The 27,506-nt window shown below is 41.0% G+C and overlaps 1 protein-coding gene across 1 annotated transcript in view; it reads right to left on the minus strand.

The window, feature by feature from the left end:
* Nucleotides 1–27,506, minus strand: part of PRUNE2 (prune homolog 2 (Drosophila)) — a 206,077-nt gene that overhangs the window by 34,729 nt on the left and 143,842 nt on the right. The window contains exons 11-12 of the mRNA XM_015567374.1: nucleotides 4,139–4,218; nucleotides 2,032–2,232 (exon numbers count right to left, since the gene is read on the minus strand). Of these exons, the coding sequence (XP_015422860.1) occupies nucleotides 2,032–2,232; nucleotides 4,139–4,218 (281 nt within the window). The remainder of the gene's footprint in view (nucleotides 1–2,031; nucleotides 2,233–4,138; nucleotides 4,219–27,506) is intronic.

The following is a 27,506-nucleotide window of genomic DNA, read 5'->3' on the forward strand; positions in this document are numbered from 1 at the left end:
GGTTGTGGCTGTTAAACTGGTTCTCTCAGCATAACTGTATTGGCTAAAAAGAACTGTGTCAGCAAGTGGCAGCTTTAATTACCAGTGTGATCAGCCACTACCACTTTGCTTGGCAGTTTGACTATTTATAAAAATAAAAGCTTCAGATGTGGTGTGATATAGCTCCCTGGGGCAACAGGAAAGTGCAGGGGGCGCGGTGGGAGGAGCCTGCAGGGTCATGCCACAGCTGTCTTCTGTGGGATTGTAAATCAAGACATGATTCACACATGTGAGAATATCTTAGCAGGAAAAGGGCCGGGGCAGCTGGGGGTCGCTGGGATGGATGGAGTAGCTGGGGAAAAGCCTCTGAGATGGTAGAAAATAGTATGAATGGAAGCCTTTCTTTGGCCTCTTTTTTCTTATTTGTGTATTTCAACCCATAGGGTCAAATGCACAGACGATTATAGAAATTCAAAAGCATGGCAAAAATGCAATATAAAGTCACTACTTAAAACAGCATAAACTATGGAACTAGTAGTTAACCCACTTCCTTTTTTAACTTTTTATTTCTTTTTATTATTAGCTCGAGGACATAAAGCCTTCCGCTCTGTGATGCCAAGAACTCAGTCTGTGCTGGTCAACCTTGTAGCCCCTGGTGGCTCAATGACCATTGGTTGAACTAATTCACTAATTTGATGGATTTCCTAATTATGTTCCTCTAGGAATGACACTGCTGGAATTAACATGACTGTAAAAGTCAGAGCATCATTTAGTAATGGTATTTCAAATTTTTTAAAAAGCAAAGGTATTTTATTTATTTATCTATTTTAATTGAATTTATAAAAACTAACGATCAAAGTAGAAACATACTCTTGCCCTCTTCTACTTTCCCCAACCCTCCTTTCCCTCTGCTAATCATCATACTGTTGCATCTGTGTCTATGAGAGTTTTTTTGTTGTTTTGTTTTGTTTTTGCTTAATCCCTTCACCTCTTTCACTCAGCCTCCCAACCCCTCTTCCTTCCGACAGCTGTCAGTCTGTTCTCTATACCTATGAGTCTGTTTCTATTTTGTTTGTTAGTTTATTTTGTTCATCAGATTCCATAACAAACCCCATATCATTGAGCAAGAGAAAGAATTAAAATGAGACTGATATTCGTATTAGGAGTGTCTGTGTTTGATGCAACAACTTTTTATTTTCTCCCTTTTTTATTCTTGCCTCACCACAGCCTACTCCATTTGTCCTTCCTTCTTACTTTATCGGCCGTATAACAACAAACATAATCGATTCCCTGCTTTCATGGATCGGACACTCTAGTGTAGTGGTTCTCAACCTTCCTAATGCTGCGACCCTTTCATACAATTCCTCATGTTGTGGTGACCCCTAATTTCATTGTTACAAATTGAACATAATAAAAGCATAGTGATTAATCACAAAAACAATAATTATATATGTGTTTTCCGATGGTCTTAGGCGACCCCTGTGAAAGGGTCGTGACCCACAGATTGAGAACCACTGAAAGACAATAAACATGCAAACAATTAGTTAAATAACATGATTTCAATTAGTGATATGGAAAATAAAATGAGCACTAGGATAGAGAGTGACTGGATGATGGGGGTGGGGATCTGAATAAAGAGAAGGGAACAGCCATGTAAGAATCTGGGAGAAGAACATTTCAGACAGTGGAAGCTTGTACAGAGAAATGGGTAATTCTCTAATTCAAATTTTATCTTCCAGATTAAATTCTTTTTCTCTGCAAACCCAGTCCCAATTTTCTTACAATACAGAGTGTAACAGCCTTCCCTCAGTCCCAATGCCTAGCAGAGGCTCTGGAAGAGTAGGAGTTTAACAAAAGAGCAATGGCTATGCGTGACCTTTGTCAAGCTCTAAACTGTCAATCACAGCCACCTATGAGCTGAGATACAAATAGAAGCTTCCAGAAATCACAGAAAAGAGGCACCAGCAACAAAATGGGAGGTGTGTTATTAGTGCCACTTAGATAATATTTCACTTTTCACATAATGTTGGCCTTGCCAACTTGGCAACTTACCATGCCCAGTGTACTCAAAAGAATCCGCTTCGTCAGGGGTGTCGAGTTCATCCACATTGATATCGATTTCATCTGGACTGTCCAGGTTATCATCTGAGAGAACAGACCCTTCACTCTGGTCCAGAGAAAGATTGATATTTGGGGCTGTGAGCTTGATTCTCTGAGGATGAGTGTCATTAAGATCCAGTGAATTGGGTGGTTCTAAAGAAGAAACAAAATAAAAATATCAGACCATATACATGACTGCCAAGAGTGGGCGTGGAACCCAGTGGAAAAACGCTTTTAAAACCTTTTTAGCGAAGGTAGACCTGCTTAAAAAAATTCTTCTATGGGATTTAGAACCCCCTTTTTGACCAGTGGCCTCAGTGCTGGCTTGTCCCAGCCTCATCAGCCTTGGCCCTGTAGAAATAGGAAGTGGGGGCCATGGCTAAATTGGCAGAAAACTAGTTTTCAGAACTGTCCTGCTCAGATTTCAGAACTGAAAACTGATATAATATTAAATTTAATTTTATGGTGTGTGTTGTATAAGAAAGATAGTTAAGCTTACATATAACTGATTATGGTTCATGCAGGCTAATCCTATGGAATGGAGGGTAAGAACCTTATCTGCTATGTTCACAGAGAGTCCTCAATTACTTTTCTTCAGCTTCTGACAACTCTGCGGATAATATGCAGGGGTATTTCTTTGGCTGGCATTCTTTCTTTCTTTCTTTTTAATAAAACTGAAGTATCCTCCCAGATTACTTTTTTTCTTTTTTATTAAGGAGTCATTACATTACCTCTTATGCCAATATTGTTTGTCATTGGTTCCCATACCTGAAGGGATGGTCTCATGTCAAGGCTCCTGGAAGTAGCTGCTACATTTTAATTGTAATATGTATATCTTGCCACTAATGTGTCATTCACTGAACAGAAGAAGAACTGGAGAAGTAATTTTTAGTCAAGTTGACCCTAATTAAATATTCCTAAAAATAGAATTTCAGGATTCTCTTTCACAAAGTATTTTGAAGGCCATCTGGTATACCTCTCAATTCTGGAATTCAAATCTGGTCTTTTCATAAGGAAGTTTACACCATTTTTTTGCCATTGAGATGTTCTGTATAGAAAGAACATCACCCAAACTATGTCCCGTGTAATGTTTTTATTATTTGAAAAAATTTCTAGTTACCAATAAGTTTGAAAAACAATGGATTTTTATATTATAGAAATTCTCAGAGCAGTACTATCCAGAAGAAATCTTCGTAATGATAGAAATGTTAAGGAATTGAAATAAACCTAGTGTAACTGAAGAACTGAACTTCTCCCATTTATTTTAACTTTAATTAATTTAAATAGCCACATATGCATAGGCCATGGACACAGACAATAGTGTGGTAAAGGTCTGGGGGGAGGTGTGGGTTGGGTGGAGGGAGCAAAGAGGGGAGGGGGGAATTGGATCATCTGTAAAATTGTTAACAGTAAAAAAAAAAGTCACATGACTAGTATTCTGAAGAATGTACTTAAATGCTTAGACCAAAAAAAAAAAAAAATTGAGTCTCTTCTTCCTACTCCATTTCAGGCTTGGCGCATAAGGTCAGGATTCAGGATCTTGGTATGATCCTGAAGCTGGTACAGTTCAAAGAAGTGTCCTTAATACAAAGTGGAAGTCATGTAGATTGCAAAATAAAATTTTAACTTCCTTTTTGAATATACCTTGGGTTGTACACTCTTAGAGTATAGGGTTTCATTTTCTTTCTTTCTTTTTAATAACCAGGTTACTTGATATCACACTTCTAAATTTAAACATTCTCACACTGAAGTATAAAGTTGGTGAACTTAGATGTTAGTTAGAAATTGCTGTTATGCTATACAGTAGCCAGTTATCACAGGAAGTGGAAACATTGCCAGATAAGGCCATGGCTCAGAATATAAAAGGTGGCCCACACTAGTGAGCGTCAATATTCAAGTCAACCCTGAAATTAACCAAATTGAGCCTAACACCTTCTTCACACATATTTTTCCCTCGTTTCTTCACAAGTTGGAGGCATAGGAAGTGTTCTCTCACTGAATAATGAAAATGTTTGAATATAGAATAGCGCTGAAGGAAATAAACAAATGCTCCTCTCACCAGGCCTCATGTCTGCAGCACCGGGACTCAGCATTCCCTGCTCAAAGGGGATGTCCATTCCTACATCCTCTGGCAGTGGTCTGAAAGACAGAGAAGCAAAAAATGTTCAAAGTTGTGTGTGGTTTACTTTTCTTTGAAAGAAAAACCCTGAGATTCCAGGATAACATTTTTAATTCACGTGGAATGAATCAAGTACGTGTACTGAATCCATGCTAAGAGGCCATAAATTAAAATGAAGACCTTCTCGGTTACTGTGAATGAGAACCATGGACATCAGTGTCACTCTATACATGTGGCCTGTCACCCCTCTACCAGCTCACATAAGTAAACACACCCCACGTAAAAAAACTCAGAAACAGGAGAAGCAAAGCACTAATAAAATATACTTAAGAGGGTATTCATATATATTTTTCAATAAGAAAGGAATATATGTGCTTTGGAGTAAAGATAGAACTGACTTTGTATATATCTCTTCCTCGGTGTAAATTTGAGCAGATTCCTTAAACAACACGGGCACAGAAAAGTATTCTCTGCTGGTCTCACTTTCTTTATTTGTAAAGCCAGAGGCCTGGTGCACAAAATTCGTGCACTCAGCCCAGCCTGCACTCTTTCATAGTCTGGGACCCCTTGCTCCTTACTGCCCACCTGCTTATTGCTCCTTACCGCTCAGCTCACTGCTCCTTAGCACTGCTGCAGGTGGGTGAGGCTGCTGCCACCACCGCTGCACTCATTAGCCATGAGCCTGGCTTCTGGCTGAGCGGTGCTCCCCCTGTGGGAGTGCACTGACCACCAGGGGGCAGCTCCTGCACTGAGCGTCTGCTCCTTGGTGGTCAGTGAGCGTCATAATGATCAGTTGTTCACTGTTTGGTTGATTTGCATATTAGCCTTTTATTATATAGGATAAGGATACTAGTATACCACCTACCTTATGAGTTGTTGAAAAGATTAAGCAATGAAGTAAAGTACCTAACATTCCTAAGAAGGTACCAACCAATGTTATTTTTTTTTTAATTCTTTAAAATTTAAAAATTCATTGTGAATTACATATTGGTGAAGATGGTTCCAGTCATGAGTTACCGTCTCTTCTCTCTAATCAATGCCGAACCCAGGGCCATTTATATGAGCCCACTTGGTAAGACAAGTGTAAGCCTGCACTAGAAAAGTACTGAGGAAAATTGTGACAAATTTATATGCCCTTGTAGAAAACTGACCACACTGTTCAGTCAATCCCTCTTGACTAATTTTCATCTCCCATCCCTCATTCAGTAAATCCTCATTTATCACAATAATGTATTTATCTTCTTGGTGGCTCCCCTATAACTTCACTCATCCAGGATGAATCCTTGTGATGTAGACACGAATCCAAATTTAACCATGATAAACCTTATTGTTAAGTTCTAAATTTAGTCCCTCTCTTTCTCTCTTATTGAGCCTTCTCCCCACTTCAATCTGGGTCTATCAAACATTTGGAGTTGGCTTATGTAGATGATCAAACTCTCTGGGATCCAAGTCAAAATCTTAATTATCAATAACCTTCTGATGAAAACAAAATCTACACCTCTAGTGATAACTGTACTTCTTCGTTTATTCAATGAATATGTATTGAGTGTCTACTATGTGCTGAGGATATAGAGGAACAAAAGAGACCAGCCTCACTCTGGTGGTGGAGATGGGACAATGGGATTAAAATAATGATGAGTATCACCAATAACTTAATGCTGTTCCTCAGAGTGAAGTAAATGCCTGTGTCCTTACCCATCAACCCCACAGACCCCTTCAAAAACACCACCTCAGGGAGTTTCTTTCTCAGTATGTTTGCTGTGACTTCTATGTTCTCTAAAATGAACCCTGCACCCTAACAGAAAAATAGAGAGCAAGAGATTGGCGTGTGAGTCAAAGGCAATAATGTATTGACAGGAACAAGATAATCTGAGATAATCTGTGCCAAACACAGACACATCACACAGGGTGGCAGCGGACCAAACTGTCTGTTGGTAGAGGTGGGAGTGGTGAGCAAAAAAAAAAAGCCTGCACTAGGCCCCAGTTCTGAAAGTCCTGGGACCCAGAGGAATGGATGTCTGGGTTTCCCATGCTGCTGATGCTTTTCAGAATTCTTTACAATGATCCTTGTCATCTGAAGTTTTCTGTGTATTCTCCTTGACATTCACCCTGCATTGCAGTACCTATAAAGTGGCAAAAGGCCCTAACCGGTTTGGCTCAGTGGATAGAGTGTCAGCCTGCAGACTCAAGGGTCCCGGGTTCGATTCCGGTCAAGGGCATGTACCTTGGTTGCGGGCACATACCCTGTAGGGAGTATGCAGGAGGCAGCTGATCGATGTTTCTCTCTCATCGATGTTTCTAACTCTCTATCCTTCTCCCTTCCTCTCTGTAACCAACCAATAAAATAAAAAATTCTCACTCTCTAAAAAAATAAAAATAAATAAAGTGGCAAAAGGCTGCTGTTGAGAGCAGCTGGATTCAAATCTTAGTCTGTCACTTGTCATATGGCAAGTTATTCAGTTTGCTCACCAATAAGAGAAGGATGTGTCATACCTGCAAATAACACTGGAAGAATAAAAATGTTATCTATTATTGTTGTAGTTCTTTTTGCCATCTATTATAGTTGCCTTCTCCATTAGCCTGGATACTTCATGAAGACAGAAACTATGTCTGTCTTCTTTACTGTTATTTCTCCACCACCTGCTAGAAGTAAAACCTTGATAAATACTGAATTATCGAGGTTAAAATAGCCAATATGTACAAATACCTTATTTTCTGCCTGCGAGTCAACCTAAAAAAAATAAATAAATAAGATAGCATACCACTCACTAACAGCCTGACAGAGTACATAAGGGTACTGACCTTAACTGCAAAATAAATATAAGGATTTTTAAAATAGATAGTATCAGTCTTAAATTTTGTTACTGTTTGTAAGTTATGGGCAACATCATGAAACAACCGGAAGAGTCCTAGATATGAGGTTATAGTTCCACTGTTAGCACTGACAAGCTAATTAACTCTGAGGAAATTAGCTGACCATTTTTGTGATTTTAAACGGTGATAATAAATACCTAACATCACAGTGACTGTGGAGAATATAAAACACATGGAAGTATTCTGTAAATTATAAAGCACTGAGTAAATTTAAGGTTTCACCGCCCCTCATTTTTAACGTAATAGCAGGATCAGCGATTTAACTGAAGCATGTGTCATGGTTGGACAAAACAATGAAGGTCGCTATCATTTTAGCACTAACCCAGGTAAGGGAAAATTTCAGTACCGCACAGATCCCCACAGAGCCTGTACACGCCACTGAACCTTAGTGAGTAGAACTCTTGTCTCTCAATATTTCTTTGTAACACAGAGCAAAGACCCTGTCAAGTAGGTGCTAGAAAGCCAGATGTGGCCTATGTGGGGAAGGTCAGCGCTGAAGGCTGCGATCAGGGGTGATCAGAGCAGAGGCACTCTCACAAACCTGTGGATATTGCAGACATTTTAGGAACAGGGACAGAGGGGGAAAGTTGAACCCAAGCTGCACGGATCGTAAATACTTCAACCACATTCGCACATCAGGTCTATAAATATTTGTAGAAACGAACTGGTCAAACAGAGTACTTGGTGATTGAACAGAATGGAAGTTTACAATTGGTAACGGAAGCCTCTTGGGATCAGTTAGGTAACCAATCAGTCCGGTGTGAAGGGACGTTCTTCCTTATCAAGCCATAGCAACTACTTAATTTGGGGTTTTCTGTGTACAGACTGGAGCTAGCTGAGGAAGCGGCTGAGGGAGTTGTAAACACACTAGTGTGACTCTAACTAGGGCTGACCTCCCAAACAGATGCTCAGCTCCAGGTCTCCATCTAGAGGATGGATCCAGAACCGTTGTGGACTGAATGGTTTCTAAATCATTAGGAACCAATTATTTCATCAACTATTTCTGGGTCTCGGCCTTTGGGTACATGGTAAAATTGCACTTTCCTGCTCTCCTGTGAAATTAGGGCGACCACGTGAGTTGCTTTGACAAATGAAATGAGGAAGGGAGTGGTAGGTATCAGTTCTAGTCAGAAGTATTAGGAGAAAGTGCCTTGGTGGCCACAGAGCGGCTCTGGCAGGCTGTAGCCCAGTTCTGTGAGGCGCTGAGGCCCCCGACTAAAGCTCGCTGGATATGTGAACAAGAAAGGAATTTTTGTGTGTGTTTTTTTCCTGAGATGTTGGGTTGCTCTGTTACCACCTCTTAATCTTTACCGCTTGTTTTAAAGGGAATATCTGATTCATACTGTTATCTTAACCTGGGTAACCTATTTCCCACATTCTCAGCCTAGGCCAGTGATGGCGAACCTTTTGAGCTCGACGTGTCAGCATTTTGAAAACCCTAACTTAACTCTGGTGCCGTGTCACATATAGAAATTTTTTGATATTTGCAACCATAGTAAAACAAAGATGTATATTTTTGATATTTATTTTATATATTTAAATGCCATTTAACAAAGAAAAATCAACCAAAAAATGAGTTCGCATATCACCTCTGACACGCATGTCATAGGTTCGCCATCACTAGCTAGGGTCCTGTTGATGGTACACATCTTCTTGTCTGTGTTGCTAAAGCATGAAAGCATATTTTTTTAAAAAATGGTGACAAAAGCTAGGAAGGGCATCAAATACTCAAGTTATTCCATAAACATGAATATTAATATATCACCTTTATGGTTTTATCATAGCCATCTAGCACTTGCAAATTTAATATTTTTCTTTAAGTTGATTTATTTTAGCTAAATAGATTTATTTTGAAAGGAATGCTTATATCACTAATATTTATGGGAATTACAATCACTTGCCTAAAAATATGCATACAAATTAAATATAATCAAAATAAAACAATGCTATTAAATTCTTGTACTTTGAGACTTTCTCTGCTAAAAAGTGTCTGGCTGGGTATAATGCCAGGTAAACATCATAAATACAAAGAAATACTGTATAAGATAGAACACCCAAAAAATATTTAATACATTTCCAAAATTGAAAACAACAACAAGGGAAATACCCAGATGCCAGAAATAAAGAGATATGCTAGAAAGCTAATGCGAAGGTAGTCTGTGGGTTTTGGACTGGACATAGGCCTTAGGACAAGTGATCTCCAGTTACTAGAAGAAAAGCCTACATGTGAACTTTCTAAATGAGGCCTTGAACCTTCAAGAACTGCCTTCTTAATAAAAGGGGATGAGAACAAACTCTACCCGTTGGCCTTGGAAAGCCTAGTCTGCTTGAAATCTTGGGTGGAAAATAAAACAACCCATGAGAATTGGAGACACTAACAGTGTGCGAAACATGTCTTAATTTATATAACCTGAATGATACAGGAAACCCAAGTCAAGATATTAAAATGAAAATTCATCTAGGACCACTGAAGACCTAGACCCAGCCTAGGGTTCCAGAAGAATCAAATGTGACCACTTGGTAGTGCTACTTTTACAATCTAAGGTTCACTGGGAATCTACCTAGGGGAAAGTAAAAACTCCCTGAAAGATAAGCTCATACCAAAATACCTCCCCCCCCGCCAAAAAAAAAAAAAAAAAAAAAAAAGGACTATAAGCTACACTAGAAAAGAAACCCTATAAAAGATTGCCAGCAGATACAGTAAACAGAAGGATTAATAATAAAAGTCCTAAAAAATATGAAAGAGATTGTAATGATTAAAGAGTAATTTTTAAACCTTCATTGTGATAAAGCAGTGAGATTTGGGTTATTTGTCTAAGCAGGTAGGGTTACCTACCCTGAGTAGCCATGCTGCTTAAAATAGGGACATCTAAAAATAATAATGCTGAAGTGTTGGCAATAAAATGATATAAAAAGATATATCAGAAATACCACAGGAAAGCTAGTACCAACAACATTAAAGTCAAATAAAAAAAATACTTTAGTCAAGAAAGCATCTTAATGATGTTATTATTTTATGATAAAAAGACTAATTGAGAAGATATAATAACCCAGAGCCAATATGATTTTAACAACATAGCCTAAAAATGAAACAAAAACTGGATATAAATTATAAAGAGAAATTAATTCCATGGGAAATAATTTGAATATACTTCTTAAGAATTTATAAATCAACCTGAAAAAATACATAAGACTATAGAAGATCTAAACAACGTAATGATATAACTTGATCTATTGGACAGATTGCACTCAATGAAAATACACAATTTTTTCAGACTCACACAAAAAAACGACTATATAGAATGTCTCATGAAACACCAAAAGTCAGTATTCTCGGCGTCAGGGCCATATATTTAGAAATCAATCACAGACAGTTTGAAAACTGAAAAATAACACTTATAAGTAAATGAACAATAAAGTCCTACATATAAAAACTTGTGAGAGCAGCTAGAGAAATTTCTAGGGGAAAAATAGCCTTAAATTCAGATATTAGGAAATAATAGATTCAATTAACTAAGGTTTCAACTCGACACAGGAAACTGGAAAAACTATGCCCTTATGTGAAGCAATGTTATTTAATCATGAACACCACCAAGCAGGGGAACGGTGACGTAACTGGAATTCTCCAATTTGAGAATGGGTCCCATGTGTATGAGTACTTATGCTTCTTAATAAGGAAGCCAGGACCCAGGAGCACAGCAGTCCTGACACCAAAGAGTGAAACTTTTGGACACAGTTAAACGCACCTTCGTGCCTTTAGTCCAGGTACAGAGGTAAGCACATTCCACATTTTACTTCCTTCCAGCATTTCTGAATCTGGAGGGATTTAGTTGTTGTTGAAGGATTAGCCTTGCCTGAGCTCAGGTGCTTTTTAATAGGAAACGAGCAGTGAGCCAAGACGTGGCCTCACACACACACAGACCACATTTCTAGATGGTAATGTTTCCTGACAGGCATGGACACCGGCAGCCCTTTGGGGGGCAACAAATCATTCTTACAAGATTGGCAACTAAAAAATACAACTCCATAGAAGGTTAAAATGTTAATTGTTCTTTAGAAAAATACTGCTTGGATATGCTGCTATAGTTTGGGGAAATGATTACATAAAGAGAAAGTGCCTTTATGTCAGAATTCCTAAAATTCTCTTGGCTTCCTTCTAGTCAAGTAAGATATGCTGAACTGATAAAGTTACTCTCTCTAGAAATGGAGATAAAGAGAAAAAAGAAAAAACAAACAAAACCCTTCAGAAGGTGCGCACCTTCCTTTGTTAAGTACATAAATTAGCCCTTTAAAGCCCAGTGGTTGGAGGGCTGCCATTTCAGGATTCTTGTCTGATAAAGGAGGCTGCACACTCTGAGGCAGGAGTCCATGGCGCTCTGTAAGCCCTAGGGCACTTATCAAATTACTCAACTTAGAGGCAAGACTGGTTTCACACTCGGTTTCATCAAGCTGATACCCAGGAAAGGACGGGAGCATAGGTCCCGTAACAAAGAGGAAGCTGGGTTTGAGCTCATGAAATGAGGTCTTTGGCAACAATTAGCTGCCCAGCTGGGCCTCACTCCCCCTAGAAGAGAAGTGCTGTGGCCCCTAGACGTCAGCAGCTGAGGCGGATGAAGAAGGGGGTGAAAGTAAGGAAAGTGGAAGACAGTAGACAAAAGGAAGATGGGCACTGAGCACTCACCCACTTATCACATTCTCTGGGGGTTCTGCAGAAACCCACAAACCATAGCCATCTGTTCTCAGAGGAAAAGGACATGATGTCTCCTTATCCAGGGCTGGATTCTAAAAATCTGCAGGTAGCAAAAACCACTTGCAGTACACATGACCCAGGGGTAAGTTCTTGAATTGCTCCCTGAATTGTAGCATATGCAGTTTTGTGTGTAGAATTCTTTACAGTATATCTTGTGAACAACTAAAGTTTGAAAAACAGTGAGCAGGAATAGAAGGAAAGCCTTTAAATACCATTGAAACCATTTGCTTTCAGACAATAACTAAATCCTTGGTTGTAAATGGGGGATGCATGGAGGGCAGGCACTCCCAATGCTTAGGGCCTAACATGGTGGAAATTACTAAATAAATACATTTTGAACAAACAGCCTTATTTAGATTCGCAAAGATGTCCTGCTTTTCGGCAAATGTTCCTCATTCTTGCTACATATTAGAACTTGATTATCAAAATTCCCTACCAACAAATTATTTTTGATAATTAGTTACGTTTTTGTGAAAACATAATTTAGAAATGTTAGGTGACTCTTACAGATGTGAATTACAAAGTAGTAACTGCTACAAACTTCATAGGTATAGTTCACCCCGTGTAGCTTTCACCCCCTTGGACACAAGCTCCTCTCTGACAATATTGTGCACCAGGAGGGGCAGGTGAGCTCAGCAAGGATGAGGTTCTTCGGAAGTGCACCATTGTTTGTCTTCGAGGTTAAAGATGAGTCTGCAGTGCCAGGTACAAGTCTCAGCACGGACTCCTGCAACCACCCCGCCCACCTCCCACTTCAGCAGCTCCGCATCACCAGGAATTTCTCCTTGGCGCAGACTTGTCTGTAAATGCCGCCATGCCCTAAGCCAGTGATGGCGAACCTATGACACGCATGTCAGAGGTGACACGCGAACTCATTTTTTGGGTTGATTTTTCTTTGTTAAATGGCAATTAAATATATAAAATAAATATCAAAAATATACGTCTTTGTTTTACTATGGTTGCAATTATCAAAAAATTTCTATATGTGACACGGCACCAGAGTTAAGTTAGGGTTTTTCAAAATGCTGACATGCCGGGCTCAAAAGGTTCGCCACCACTGCCCTAAGCTCCTGACCAAAGAAATATACTCACAAAGGTTCCTCTCTCCTCACAGGGCAATGCAACATCTGCACTGTCTTAGACTGATTTTCTTCCCCTACGTCACTCAAGAGCATGGACAAGCTGGTACCAGCACCAGAAATGTGATCAACAGGCGCCTATATGGATACTCTTCCAACTGCTGCTCAAGCAGTTGTATCTGCTGATCCACAGGGCGTGGTAGAGGACTTCAGTCTTTAACTTCTCTAGAGCTGGCTCAGCAAAGTTTTTCTGTAAAGGGCCAGATACCAAATCTGTTGGGCTTTGCAGTCTCTGTCACAACTACTCAACGATTGTCACACAAAAGCAGCCATAAACAAAATATAAATGAAAAAGTGTGGCTGTGTCCCAATAGAACTTTAGGTAAAAAAACAGGCAGTAGACTAGATTTGACCTGGGGCCCTAGTTTGCTGAGCTCTGCTCTAGATGAGAACAACTTGAATAAAATTTCATTTCTCAGAGTTGGATGTGTTTTGAAAATTGTGAAGCTTTAATATTTTGTGCAAGTGGCACTCCAAAATGGGGTTGTGTGAGTGTAAAGTACATAAGTAAATGATAGTTTGGTGCTGTATTTATCAAAAATTTAAATGAAGGTTGCACAGAATATTCACAGATATATACCAAGATATATGTAAAAGATGTTTATTGTAAAAAAAAAAAACTTTTTTTGAGCAGTATGAATTTGATGATGATACAAACATGCAATAATAAAAATTTCAAAAAATATTACTCATATTCTAATATTTACTATTACTCATATTATTTCCTATTACTCTTACTATTATTAGAAGATTTGGGGCTAAACTAAGCCCCAAACTAAGGTGGTCATGGAACCCCTGAAGCAACCCTTAGAACTCAACCCTTATGAAGAATGACAACTGAAGTGTGGGCCAGTCACTCATCATGGAACCAACAGGAATTCTCAGCACATTCCTCAGGTAACTCTTATGAGCTGGATTTTGTTCCCCCTCCCCACTCCCCCCAAATTCATATGTTGAAATCCTAACCTTCAGGACCTCAGAATGTGAGTGTATTTGGAGATAAGGCCTTTAAAGAGGCAATTAAGTTAAAATAAAGCCATTATAAAAACACAGGGAAAAAATGGCCACCTACAAGCCAAGGAGAGAAGGCCTCAGAAGAAATCAACCCTGAGGACACCTTGATCTTAGGCTTCTAACCTCCAGAATTGTGAGAAATAAGTTTCTGTTGCTTAAACTTCCAGCCTGTGGTACTTTGTTAGGGTAGTCTAGTAAAGTTAATACAGTACCTGACCGCTTTCACCAGCACCCCCAGTTTCAAGAAGAATCTTAGCTCTGGAAGAGGCATTATTACTCCTTCCCTTCATCCCTGCTGCCTGACAGAGCTAGAGGCAGAGTGAAGCTGTCAGGCCCCTTGAGACTGCGAGGAAGAAGCCATCCCCTTTACTTACACATGCCCCTGCATAGTATAATCACATTCAAGGAAACTAATTTATGAGACTTGATTAATTTCATACTCTCTGTGGGGATATATTCAGTAACCATACAGCTATGCCAACTTCACAGGGAGATCTGGTTCATTTAGCTATTTTCCATCGGTATGTCTTCACAGTTATTTAAGGGGGAAAAAGGTGCTTCTATTTTAAAATAATTGTTGTTCACAGAATTATAACAGTACATAGAATTCTAAGACTCTGTCTGGTATATCACTCACATTTTCTAATTACCAGGTTCCAATGGTGAATAAAATTTAGTAGCACCTGAAAGTAAAATTAACAGCCGAAGATTAGCCACCTAACCATCAAGCTAGTTAGAAACAAACCTTGAGCTTATAAACTGATAAATGCAGTGAGAAGTAAAAAAAGCTTCTCATGGGAAATCCAGTCTCAGGTCTTATATCAAGAACTTAACCTTTAATCCTAACCCTAAACTTGTTCTAATGCACCCAGAAAACTTCCCCATGGCCAGCCCAGGGCTGGGGCTTTACTCCATCCCAAGCTTGTTTTCTTTCAGTTATCAATACTGACCTTCCCATGAACCAATAATCTCTAGCACTCATCTCCATTTACCTGCCCTTCTAACATACAGCTGCTCTGTTAAGATCACACCATGTTGGTTTCACTTCTGTTTTATTTTAAGAAGAGCCATTTCTAGAACTTGTAATTTCATCTTTTCCTGGGTATTTCTGGGAATTGGACATAGAAATACACAGTTGCTAAGTGTAATTTTTATTCCTCCTGTGGTTCTCTTGCTTCATGGGCAACGGTAGCTTTATCAATGGGGCTTCCTTGTTGGGTTGGGATGCTAAGTCGTGCTTTTTAGGGCACTATAGAAAGCCTGTGTTCCTTTCTGAGTTTCTAAATTGAAGGAGATTTTGAAAGTTCTCTATCTTCAGGCAAAACTACACCTGAACGATTTTGATTGTCCACCTAGGGGTTTGCAAACCAGGTTCCCACAAGCTTTGACAGAGCAGCTTCCCTAGTACTCGCTGATTGCTTCCCAGGCTAGTCTTTCTTATAGGAATTCAACAAACAGTTCAGTCCTAGAACTATATAGAAAATGATAAAATAGTCTGAGGAAGGGGATGGTTCAAACACACATTCTGCCATCAGAGAGTTTTAAAATTTAGGAGAATAAAGAGAAGGCAGATACAGGTTCACAGAAAACAGCACAGGTAGGGTAAGATGCCACGAGAGCTAGCCATGCACTTTCAGAGAGAGGAATAGTTCCTCCAGTTGTGGGCACAGAGTGGGTGAGCCTGGAAGCCACCAGACAAAAGGCAGTATTTGGGCCGGACCTTGTGGACAGGCTGGGGAGGAAGTGAGGATACATGACATCTGAGCTCTCTTCCTCCCTTTTTCTGGCTTTGTCCCCAGTCCCAAGCCCACAATGAAGACTCATTCTGTTCTTCAGCTTGTCAGGCGCACCATTTGGCCTGATGCCTGTTCTCAAACCGGAGTTCTCCTTCCTCTCCTTGTAAGATTCGAGTCAGACAGACACTGCTCAGGAGGGAAGAGGATGAGATGCCACCATCCTCTTCACATCCCAACCTTTAGGTCCACCTCAGTAGATACAGAAGCTTGCAGACCTGTGCTCTTGGTAACAATGAAAGTGCAGGCACAGAAACCGTGGTCCGGCATTTGGACCATGACCTAGTGCTGACTAACCAGATGTGGGCTTAGCTTTTTGCAAGTGCTTCTGCCCAAGTTGGCTCTATCTTGTTCAGAGGAGAGAGCGTCATGCTTTCTTCCCCTTGCGTTTATTAAATAAATCAAGGGCAGCAAGGCTGCAGGCTCTCAATCAAGAGGAATGAAATGATTATCTATGCCAGGGTGTGTCAATTCTTCTCCAGGCACCTCACCAGTAGATTCTCATCTTCCTCAATTTTGAAACACTATACCGTTCTTCCAATTCTGCAGATCTGGAATTGCCTCTCCTTTCCATCCCAGACACAATTCCATCTTCTATTATGTTTCAGGTGGACTACCACCTCCCATCTTGCCTCCCATCTCTCCCACCTCATTGCCAGTCTATTGCCAATCACAACACCCAACTCACAAAACACTGACTTCCAAAACCAACACATTTATTATAAACATCTTTGTTTGACTCTCGGGGCTCTTCACTATTTAGATCATTCCACCCTCGGTGCCCCCAAATGCTCTACCTTGCAGACAAAATGAGCTCCTAGTTTCTCAAGTTTTGCTGATAGTTCTCCAGCCTCTATAGTCTGATTTATATTTCTTTCTGTTGAAATGCTCTTTCCCCGCAACTACTGAATCTACCGCACCCATGAATCCTGTCCTTGCTTCTCTATAACAAATGAGAAGGATCAAGGCTCTCCCACCTCTGAGGTCCCAGAGCCCCTCGGGTTATACCTCTTATGGAACTGACTTCACTTTGGGCTTTGCAAGCCATTTGTTTTACCCCCTCCTCCCCACTAAAGGGAGGTAAGAGATTGCATTGTAATTACCTCTGTATCACATGCATTCCTTAGGGATAGCATCTTGTTCTAAATGCAGTCTCTGAGAGAGGTGTTCAGTTTCATTTCCCCCGAATTTCTAAGGGGTGTAAGGAATTAGAAAATGCCACTTTATCCTAAAAATATAAGACTAAGTTTTTAAAAATTTGTGAGGTTTTTTTTAAAAGCACCGATAAACGCAAATAAATATATGAATCAGATTCTGCTAAGGGCTTCTCAAAGACCCTGAGGTGGGAGGAAACAGCACAAGATCTAGAGGTAGGCCACCCTGTTCTGATCCCAGCCCAGCCACTGACTGTGTAATCTGGATCCAATTACTAGCTCTAATGTGGACTAATTTTCTTGTCTGTAAACTGAAGAAGTGAGTCAAAATGAATTCTAAGACTTTATTTCAGCCTATATTACCTTAGCAGTTGAAGTTCAGCATGCAAGAATAATACAGAAAATCAGGCAACTATCAAAATTGCAGGCAAATGGCTTGACAGAGCCCTTAAATGATATGGTGCTTGAAAAGGCAGCATCCACCACTGCCTTTTCTCCTACACCCTCTTGCACATCTATCGCCCAGTATCCCACGGTTCCTGCCATTATTAATCCAGAGGAGCTGTATCTAATTGTTGTCAACTCCGATGTGGACAGGACAGAATCTGTCCCCCACTACTCTTCCATCTGCCCCTTTTCACCCCAACTATTCTATTAACTAGAATTGATAAGGAATTGAGAACCGCTCCCAAATCACACACACACACACACACACACACACACACACACACACACACACACACACACCCCAAAAAACACTCTATGAGGGGCTTGGTAGGGGAAAAGCTTCTGCAAAATCTTGGCATGCCAAACAAAATGTAGCAATTCCGGGTTAGCGAAGAAGAATAAAAAGCTTCTTTTTTTTTCTTTCTGTAGAAGAACTCCAACTTTCCTCTTGTAACCTCTTTTAAGTACCTGAACCTATGTGCAAAGCCCAGACCTTGTCTTCTAGCTAGCTAGAAAGGATGACGTCTAGAGGTCAAGGAGGTACTCCGAGCCTTTAATACAGCGATTCTCAACCTGTGGGTCGCGACCATTTCTTGTCTTCTAGCTAGCTAGAAATGATGACGTCTAGAGGTCAAGGAGGTATTCCGAGCCTTTAATACAGCGGTTCTCAACCTGTGGGTCGCGATCATCGGAAAACACATATAGCATAGCAGATATTTACATGACGATTCATAACAGTAGCAAAATTACAGTTATGAAGTAGCAACGAAAATAATTTTATGGTTGGGGGGGGGTCACCACAACATGAGGAACTGTATTAAAGGGTCGCGGCATTAGGAAGGTTGAGAACCACTGCTTTAATACAAGCTAAATCCTCCCCCACGTACAAAGCCATTCAAGAATGAAAAACCAAATGGAATGGAAATGAAAATTCACTGGGATGCAGCAAAGAGGACCTTAATTTGACTTTTTGTTAATAGGAAGAACAATCTGGCTCATTATCCTTAAGCACTACGCACCTGTGAGGCTTCAGATCTTATTTCTGACTAAAAGGGTAATTTTGCATTACAAAGCTAAGTCCCCTGGGGATGTTTAGGTGTTGCTAACTTTGAATGACAACAGCCTCCTCTACTTTATTTGTCTTTGAGTTGCAGAGCAAGGCAAGGTCCAAGCCGATTTTTAAAGTACTGAGCTATCACTATCCTAAATATGTGTAATTTACTAATAGAGACATTTCCATAAAGGCGGTTTTTTCCTCCCAGATAAGAAGTCTCTGTTATCAATTAAGAGAAATTTCAAGGGCCATTTTTTTTTTAATCACCAAGAATTTTGATCTAATGATTCCAGATTTTACACTCTGTGAATATTATCAATTATGACTTTCAGAAAACTTTTCATCACATGAACATTTTGAAATGGACTCATTACTAGCAGCTCCCATTTTTCTGTGTGTGTGTGGTGGGGGAGTTGGAAGTGAGCCTGGAGGCTGGGCCCGAATAGCAGCTTACATAAGATCTGCACCATGTCAAGGGTTCATAGGAAAGAAGGGGGCAGTTTATAGAGGTTATGTCCCGCCCCTCCCTTCAGTCACCATGGCTGGTTCTCTGACCCCCAACAGAATCATACTTTAAATCATACCTTTTAAGTGGGAGTCTAGTTGTGTTTCTTTTTGGTTTCCACAGAATTCAATAACCCATATACTTCTTATTTGAAATTGACCAGGTGGTAATATTCTTTTAGTTCCTCCCTCAACTTAGTTTTCGGGGAAATACTGATATTTTATAGGTAATGCATCCTATCTGTTGATTTTGAACAGGCAATAGAGAATATAAGCCCAGTTTTTAGGATGGTCTATTCTGCAGCTTAGAACTTAGGGAAGAGTGAAAGACGACAAGATTCATTAGAAAAATGAGAAGTTTATATCACTACCTTCAATAACGATTAGCAATAACACAAGAAATAAAAATGCCACGGTACCAGAGTCGCTCAGCTTCTCAAATAATCCCCAAAGACACTGTAATACCCATTGAGCGAAAGTCCTAAAATGTTTCCAAAGTGCCACTCTCTTTGATTTTTCTATCTCCATTTTTCATCAAAGACACGAAGGAATAAAAAAATGTTTATAGCTGTGCAGAGTCTGTGTTCCCTAATTACCTGACCCTGGAGGGAGGGCGGGACAAGCAGAAAGGACCACAGGCCTCCCCAGTGTGAGCTGACACAGAATGGAAAGCAGCTGCCAGCTGTCACTTGTGAGGGGCTGGCTGGGCAGGGCTCCACAGCCTCACGTCCCCCTCCTTTCTCCCCCTCCAACTCCCCAGCAGCAGCAGACCAGTCTCGGGGACAGCACTTTCCCTTGCAATCTGTCCTCCCCACACCCCATACTCCTAAGGCGCACCAGGACCCACCTACCTTCGGAGGGAGGAGGATGCGAGGGGCCTGGCTGCCCAGAGGGTGAGAAGGATGCTCCGTTACAGCTCCTCAGCATCTCCCTTCTGGAGCAGTTAACTGCAAATACTGATTCGCCTCCATTTTCTGGTCACATGATCACTGGCACATCTAAATAAGGATGATCACCTGCCTCCCAGCTCTCCTAGTGTACCCGCCACCGCCACCACCACAGCTCGGGCTGGGGGACAGAGCTGGGCTGTGCAGAGTTTCACTGGGGAACACAAAATACTCTTTCACCCAGCTTGTAAAGTCAGAAATGCACTTGGGTTTTGTGTCTGTTCAGAAATGTGGCTGCCACTCCAGTTACTGAGTGAGATTGGATTTGAATGAGCCCAAAGCAGAGGTTGGAAGGAATTTAGTTTCCCTGAAATCTATTTTTTTAAAAAATCCTGGAGCTTCTCAACATACCCAGTAAAAAGGTGGTGCACTTCTTTTCAGTTCCTGGACTATGAATAAAGGGCTGTATGGGAGCACAGTGGGATACATAAAGAAGTGCAACTGCAGGTCCTAGAGGAAGTTAGGATGTTTGCCTGAGATCCACACGGTTTTGCTTTTGGGAGACAAGGTGTGTGGCCTTAAGCAAGTGGACCCAAAGTCAGAGGCCCAAATTGGAATCTGACTTCCATCACTTATTCGCGAGTTTGGAGCAGTTACTAAACTGCCTGGTGCCTTGGACTCCTGATTCGCAAATAGATAATAATAATATTAATGTTACTTGAAAGTAAGATCATCTAGATAGGGGTCTTAGAGAATCTGGGTTAAAATGAACTCACAATTAGTAAGTATTAGTTACAAATACTGCTATTAATTCTAAAAACACCAGCAGAAGTATTTGATGTAGTGAAAGCAGAAAATATGAATGAAAAGTTTACATAATGGAAAGGCATGCCTTGATTTGACTTCAAAGAAAAAACAACGTTGTCAGACAAACCAAACAAAGACTTCTGGTCATATTTAGGCAAACTGCCAATGGGAATAATAACTGTGGGTACCGTCGTCAGAACTAGGTTGTTAGATCTTTTTCCTTTTTGGTGGGGTGAGTGTTGGGTCGGTTGGGAGCAGGCTGCGATAGAATGGGGGACTAGGCAGATTTAGGTAATCTCCAAGCGGTCTAACTAATAAAATGGGAAGGTGAATTACTCAACAGAGGACCTGGGGAGGCGGGGGGGCGGGCAGTGGAGAAGGGAGAGGAAAGAAGCAAGGTTTTATATCTCCTTTTATGTTAAAAGCTTACACAATTCTTCAGTTATAAAATCATTTCTCACGTGTTGATTGTCTTTCAGCTCTGGAGAGATTATGGGCGGCAGAATGAGGAGGGTGTGACGTTGCAGAGGTTCAGCAAAAGCCTAGGTGTGTTTCCTAAAGTTGAGCCAAAAGTCATCAGGGGAGGAAAGATGGTTTCAGAGCTGGCCGCACTCTGGGCGCCCAGGGTGAAGGCGGACAAAGGGGGATCACGTCTTTGTGAAGTTCTGGTTCACTAGAAGGAGTTTCCCTTCTCAGCTGAAAAAAAGGCAGCTGTTGGAGTCCTCAAAAAGAAAAGGTAAGTGTGGGAAGAACAAACACTGGGACTAAATCTGTCTTAATAAGAATGTCTATTTTAAAAGTCAACAACTGATACGGAAAGAGATTAAGTCTGCCATCAGGCCAGTCACAGATTCCTTTACAACATTTACCGGTAAGTAATACTTCGTTAAATAGGGAACCGGGAGACTTCTGTTTTCGTAAGTGACATTTCCTTTTGTTATGCAGGATGTTCTCTCATCATAGCACGGACTCAGAGTCAGCTCATCGCTTGAGGAAATGTATTACTGTATTCATTACACGGAAGCAGTTAGGGATTATTTTGAAAAGTAAGAACTACTGCTTCACTATAATGAGTAGCATCCTATTATAGAGACAAAAAGGACACGATCGAAGTCAGATTTCTCCAGTGGAATTTTCGTTATTCTCTGAGAAACTAATACTTGTAAATGATTAGGAACAAACGGAGGTTAAAAATAAAAGCAAGAATATATAAAAATATATTGTCAATTGCTTCTTGAGTTGATGGTATAACAGATGACTAAGCAGATAGAACAAGTTTTCCTCTCTGGACAATCAAACTGGTGTAGGCAACAAAGGACCCAGAAAGGAAAATTGAACAGGCACACCTATTTTTCTCCAGGAAGTGAGTGAGGTGGACAACAGCACTCTAGGAAAACTGAAAGGCTAGGAGGGTCTTGGAGGAACTGTGATGAGCAGGAGGAGCAGAAAACACGAATAACAGGTAGCTGTGGTCTCACATTCCAAAGGAAGGGAAAAAATGAATTGTGCAACATTAGAAAAGAAAGGTGCATATGTCTGTTAGGAAGTGAATGCTTGTGTGCCCCCGTATCCATATATTGAAACCTTCTCTCCCACTCATGCACTGGTATAAGGAGGTGGGCCTTCTGAAATTAGGGTTAGATGAGACCATGAGGGTAGAGCTCTACGAATGGAATTAGTGCCCTTATCAAAGAGACCCCAGAGAGTTCTCTCATTCTTTCTGCCAGCGAGGATACAATGAGAAGTCAACAGTCTGCAACTAGGAAGAGGGCCCTCACCAGAACTGGGCCCTGCTGGCACCCTGATCTTGGACTTCCAGCCTCCAGACTGTGAGATAGAAATTTCTGTTGTTTATAAGTCACACAGTCTATGGTGATTTTTTTTATAGCAGTCTGAACTGACTAAAACACTCCCAAACGAAAGCTCGCACATCTGCCTTGGAAAAGGAAGTAGCAAACACCAGAAATTATCACAGCTTATATTGGACAAACTTCACTTTCTTTTCCATTCATTCAATCAGGCATATTGCTGGGTGCCTATTGGGTGGCAGGTGCTGTTCTAAGAAGCACTAGGGGTACAGTAATGAACAAGACAAACCACACTTCTGCTTTCTTGGAGAATATAATCTCCTAGGTGGAGACGGACACAGCAGAATCAACCAAACCAATAAAGGAGGAGATCTTTTCACATAGAAAAAAAGTGGTAGGAAGAAAATAAAGCAGGATATTGTGAATGAGCTTTGTTCTTAATCGCAGCACTATTGACATTTAGGACTGGATAATCCTCTGTTGGTGGAGTGCGGGTGGCTCTCTTCTGCACTGTTGGCTATCCATGGCCTCTATTCATTAGATGACAGCAGCATCTACCCCAGTTATGACAACCAAATATGTCTCCAGACATTGCCAAACGTTCCCTGGGTGGGGATGCAAAATTACCTCTGGTTGAGAATCACTGGGCTGGAATAACTTGGTGGTACAGTTACTGCTACTCTAGATGAAGCAGTTGTAGAAGCTGGTGAGCCACAAATAATGAGAATGAGCCAGCCCTGCCAAGAGCATTCTACATGGATATAACGATGTACAAGCCAAATCACAGCCTTGAGGGGCCTACAACCAGGTAGCTTGATAAGAGAGTTATAAATATAACATGAGGCAGACTGTGAGGAGGCCCACAAAAGGGGGCAAAGTATAGGGAGATGCAGGAGAGGGAGGGAGGACTTCTGATTGAAAAGATGGAGCATGTTTTAGGAAGGAAGAGACATTTAGTCAGGGTCTGGGTCTTCAGTGAAAAGCAGAATTCCAATGTGCAGAATAAAAGGTAGGGGAACAAGGAATTAAAAGAGGTGCTGAGATCAGAGCAAAGAGGCAAGAAATAGAATGAAATCTCTTCAGGGGAACCATGAACCGTTCTATGAAGAAGATATATGCATCTATTTAAACTTTCACTTTAAGGCAATGCTGGTAGGTATGTAAAAACCCACCACCATCACATGACTTAAAAGTAAGCTGAAAAAGAAAAAATACTGACAGGACCACAACATGGCATTAGGACTTAAATTAATCTAATAAAATATGTATTCTAGAATTCTATACACTTGATACTGGTGAGTAATAAACCTGGCTGTGAAATGTAAGCTTCCAAGGAGCTGACTCAAAATAATAAACATGATCAATTACATTAATGTTATTAATTAAAGGAAGTCCGATTCCCTGGTTCATAGTCAAAATGGAAATTGGATTGGATTTGCTCACAAGAGCACAGGCACTCTGATTAGAAAATCCTGGTCTCAGTTACATCCTTGGCATAGAGATGAGCACCACTGGGCTGACCTAAAGTTGTTCATCAAGGTCAGCCAGTGATACACACCAAAAAGATACAGGAAAAAGGAAACTATGGTGTCCTCGTGCCCATAGGCCTCTGCTTGCTTAGGCTTCAGCCAGGGCAGATTTTGGAACATGCAAAGAAACATATGCTTTACATATTTTTTACTCAGTCTTCCATAAATTCTGATTCTGAGTTGATTAACATGTTGAGATAGTTTATGGGAGGGGGTGAATTAAAAACTCTACTCCCACTGTGCCCATCTCCCGGAGCCTGCCTGAACAACAGCAGGCATGTGGGAACTAGGGCAGCGGCTGCTCGATGTGCCACGCAGTGGGCCCCGGGGAGGGGAGAGCATGTGGAGCTGGCACCTGGGTCAGAGCTGCATGTGCGGGCGACATCATTGTCCACATGGAACTGCCAGGATTTATGCAGATTCTGGCGTGCATTACCCAACAACCAAATATTTGGGAAACTATCCTAGCTATGGCAATGTGCTTCCACCTCAGAGTCTTAAACCCAAGCAAGAAGTTTGAGAGTACAGTGGTGCAATGGAAGGAATGACAACACTTAAGTATAGGGTGTCCCAAAATTCACGCAAGATTTGAATTTTGCGTGAGTATTAACAACAACAACAAATAAAAGCCCAATTTTACACGGTTTATTGAATCAGATTCTAATATCTGTTGCCCTTTGATTTCAATCCCTTCAATTTGATAAAATTTACAAGGAACAATTACTTCTTGCGTCAATTTGGGACACCCTATAAATATTGAGAAACGCTTTGATTTATTATTTTTCTCCCAATTCTTCTGGTCTCAATAAAGCTGTTTAACTCTTTAAACAAACAAACAAAAACTCTACTCCCTGGCCATTACTTAAGACAAAATTTTTATGTTAATAATCAAAAGAAGCCACATCTCTCAACCAACAAGTTCAAAAAGAGGGAAGGTAGCATTCTAATGTCCTCGACTGGTACACCCTGGGTTTCTAAAAGTCACTCCAGGGTGACCCATTCCTGGAGTGACTTTTTCACAGCCTCTGTTCTCATGAACTCAGGTAGATGTTGGAAACAGACCCTCCAAAGCACTGGAGGAATCGTTAGCTAATCCTGTGTGTTAATACCTCTCAGTACACTTTTCAGATGCCGAGCTTCCACCACTGTCCAGTGAAGCCAGGTAACTTCCGTTTGCTGCTTCAGGTCCACTCTCCCACTTACTCCACCTGCTCTCTGCCCCAGGAGGCTCCCTCGCCCACTGAATTCCACTGGGTTTTGGCTAATGAGGCCCCATGGTGGGTGATCTGAGGAAGATAAAGGATATGCACTCACTGGGCTCCCTCCAGTGGGAAGATCTGAGGCTGCTGTCCCCTGGCAGGTCACCACTCCTCTCACTGTGGCCCTCTCAACCCCAAATTCCTCTTGTGGTAATCACCTCCCCCTCCTCACCTCTGAGGCCTAAGAAAAGTAAAATCTGTACTGTTACTATTCCCTGGGTTACTGCACTATTCCTGTGGGTTCCTTACACTTTGCCTGCATCTTTACAAATGCCCCCTTCATTAAATATTTCTCCAATAATCCTCACTTGAACGTGCCATCTCTTTCCTGCTGGGTCCCTGATACACGAATACATCCTGCTTTTAAGAGCCATGGTTTCTCCTTTTCCTAAAATGCTGTCAATTTTCATGAAGGCCTTTCTTTCTGACATTAGTTTTGACATTCCGCCATTCCAGCCAGAGAAGTACCTTGGATTTTTCCCTCAAACTAGAAGCCAACACAACACAAAAGGGCTCCTCTGTGGGAGTCCCTCCCACAGGACAGCTGAGTTGTACCACCTCGTCTCGGTGCCCGTGCTTTCTCTTGCTATAAAATGCCTCACCACAAAATACCACATCCATAAATATCTGAAAAACTTAAATGCACATTGAGGGGCTTTGTTTCTCTCATGTCCCTCTGGCCTCTGGCCACTCCGGTTGGCCTCACACACCACAGTTGGGGAGCAGCCCACACACGATAGTAGCTCCCACGGATTTGCTGTGGTGGGAAACATGTGTTCAGGGGTGGGCGAACCAAGCTCAGAAGGTCACGTGACAGTGTAAAGGGTCAGAGCCACGTTCTGACTCAGTTATTCTCAAACTATCTCGGTGGGAACTTGGGCTATTAAACTTGATGTGCCTTTTAATGGGACCATGGGAGAAGAGGGATAAATGCATCAACCTATAAAAGAAGTTCAAGAATGTGGCTGTTGTGGCCTGTGTGTCTGAGCTGGAGGAAGAAGACTTACATCCAAGTCCCAACTTGACCACTTTCTCATTTCTGGAGGACATTAAACAACTCGCGTAAGTCAGTTTATGAATTAGGGGTAATCAAACTTGCCCTATCTCAAGTGGCAATTGGGTGGACCAAAGAAAATAATATACTTGTCTATCCGTAAGCACTTATTGGATGTCTGGGTTGGGCTGGTCCAGGTGTGCAGAGGTGGCAGGGATAGGGGTGGGATGAGGGGGAGACACCAAAAATAAATTTTATTTTATTTTTTTTTAAAAAGGAGACTAAGGCCTGAATTAAAGTGCAAATTTAAAGACTTTTAATGGTAATTATCACCACCAATTCACGAAACACACCAAATAATCAAATACAATTACAAAAATAAATGAACACAGAGCAACAAGTCTGGTCTCCTCAGTTTAGTCCAGGGCGAAGCCAATAACCAGTGAATAAACAAGGGATTGCTGTAGTTTATGGAGTATCAACTTACGTCGAGAAAAGGACAAATGTTTGGAGCTGGGATACAGCCCATCCAAACAGAGCGGGGGCAGAGTGTGCTCAAAGAGCCTGATTCTTCTCTGACTGCCCAAACATATCATCACTCAACACTGAGAGAGAGAGGGAACGGATGATTACTTTACCTGTTTTTCATTTTCAACATTCACATGGATGTGAGACCCAATGTACTAACTCCTCAACCAGAAGTCCTGGACAGAAAAAGCCTGAATTTAGAGGACTCGTGAAAAAACATAAAAAGATCAAATGGGGTCAGAGGGAAGAATATGAATTCTTTCCCACAGTCTCGTCACACAGAAATAAAGTTCAACATTGACTAATTTAAAAAGAAAGAATGCACAGAAATCACCATAAGAAGCAGGTCGTGTGGAATGTGAAATATATTGTGTTTGAAGGTGATTTTTATTTTAATGAGTACCAAGGAACTCACCTCTCAGAGCTAGGAGACAAGGTATAGGTCCACAAATATAAGGATCAGGTTACTGCCAAATACTGTTTCAAAAGTACACGTTACAACAGCTACTCCTCCCCTCTCCCTCCTCTCTCCTCTCCCCACCAGCCCCCGCTGCATGTATCTACTAAAGATTGGATAAGTATTGTCAATTTTCTTAGTCCTCTGGGAAATTATTTCCTTGCACCACACCTATAGAAAGCCAATATATTTGTATATCAATTGTTCTGTTTTTATATAATTCAGATGGTTAATTTACAAATGGTAATGGTTTCATGCCTGCTTAGCCTGTAGTTCCGGCTTTTGAATATAACCTGTGATGATTAATGTT

The sequence above is a fragment of the Myotis davidii genome, unplaced genomic scaffold, assembly GCF_000327345.1.
Source record: "Myotis davidii unplaced genomic scaffold, ASM32734v1 scaffold98, whole genome shotgun sequence".
NCBI classification, from domain to species: domain Eukaryota; kingdom Metazoa; phylum Chordata; class Mammalia; order Chiroptera; family Vespertilionidae; genus Myotis; species Myotis davidii.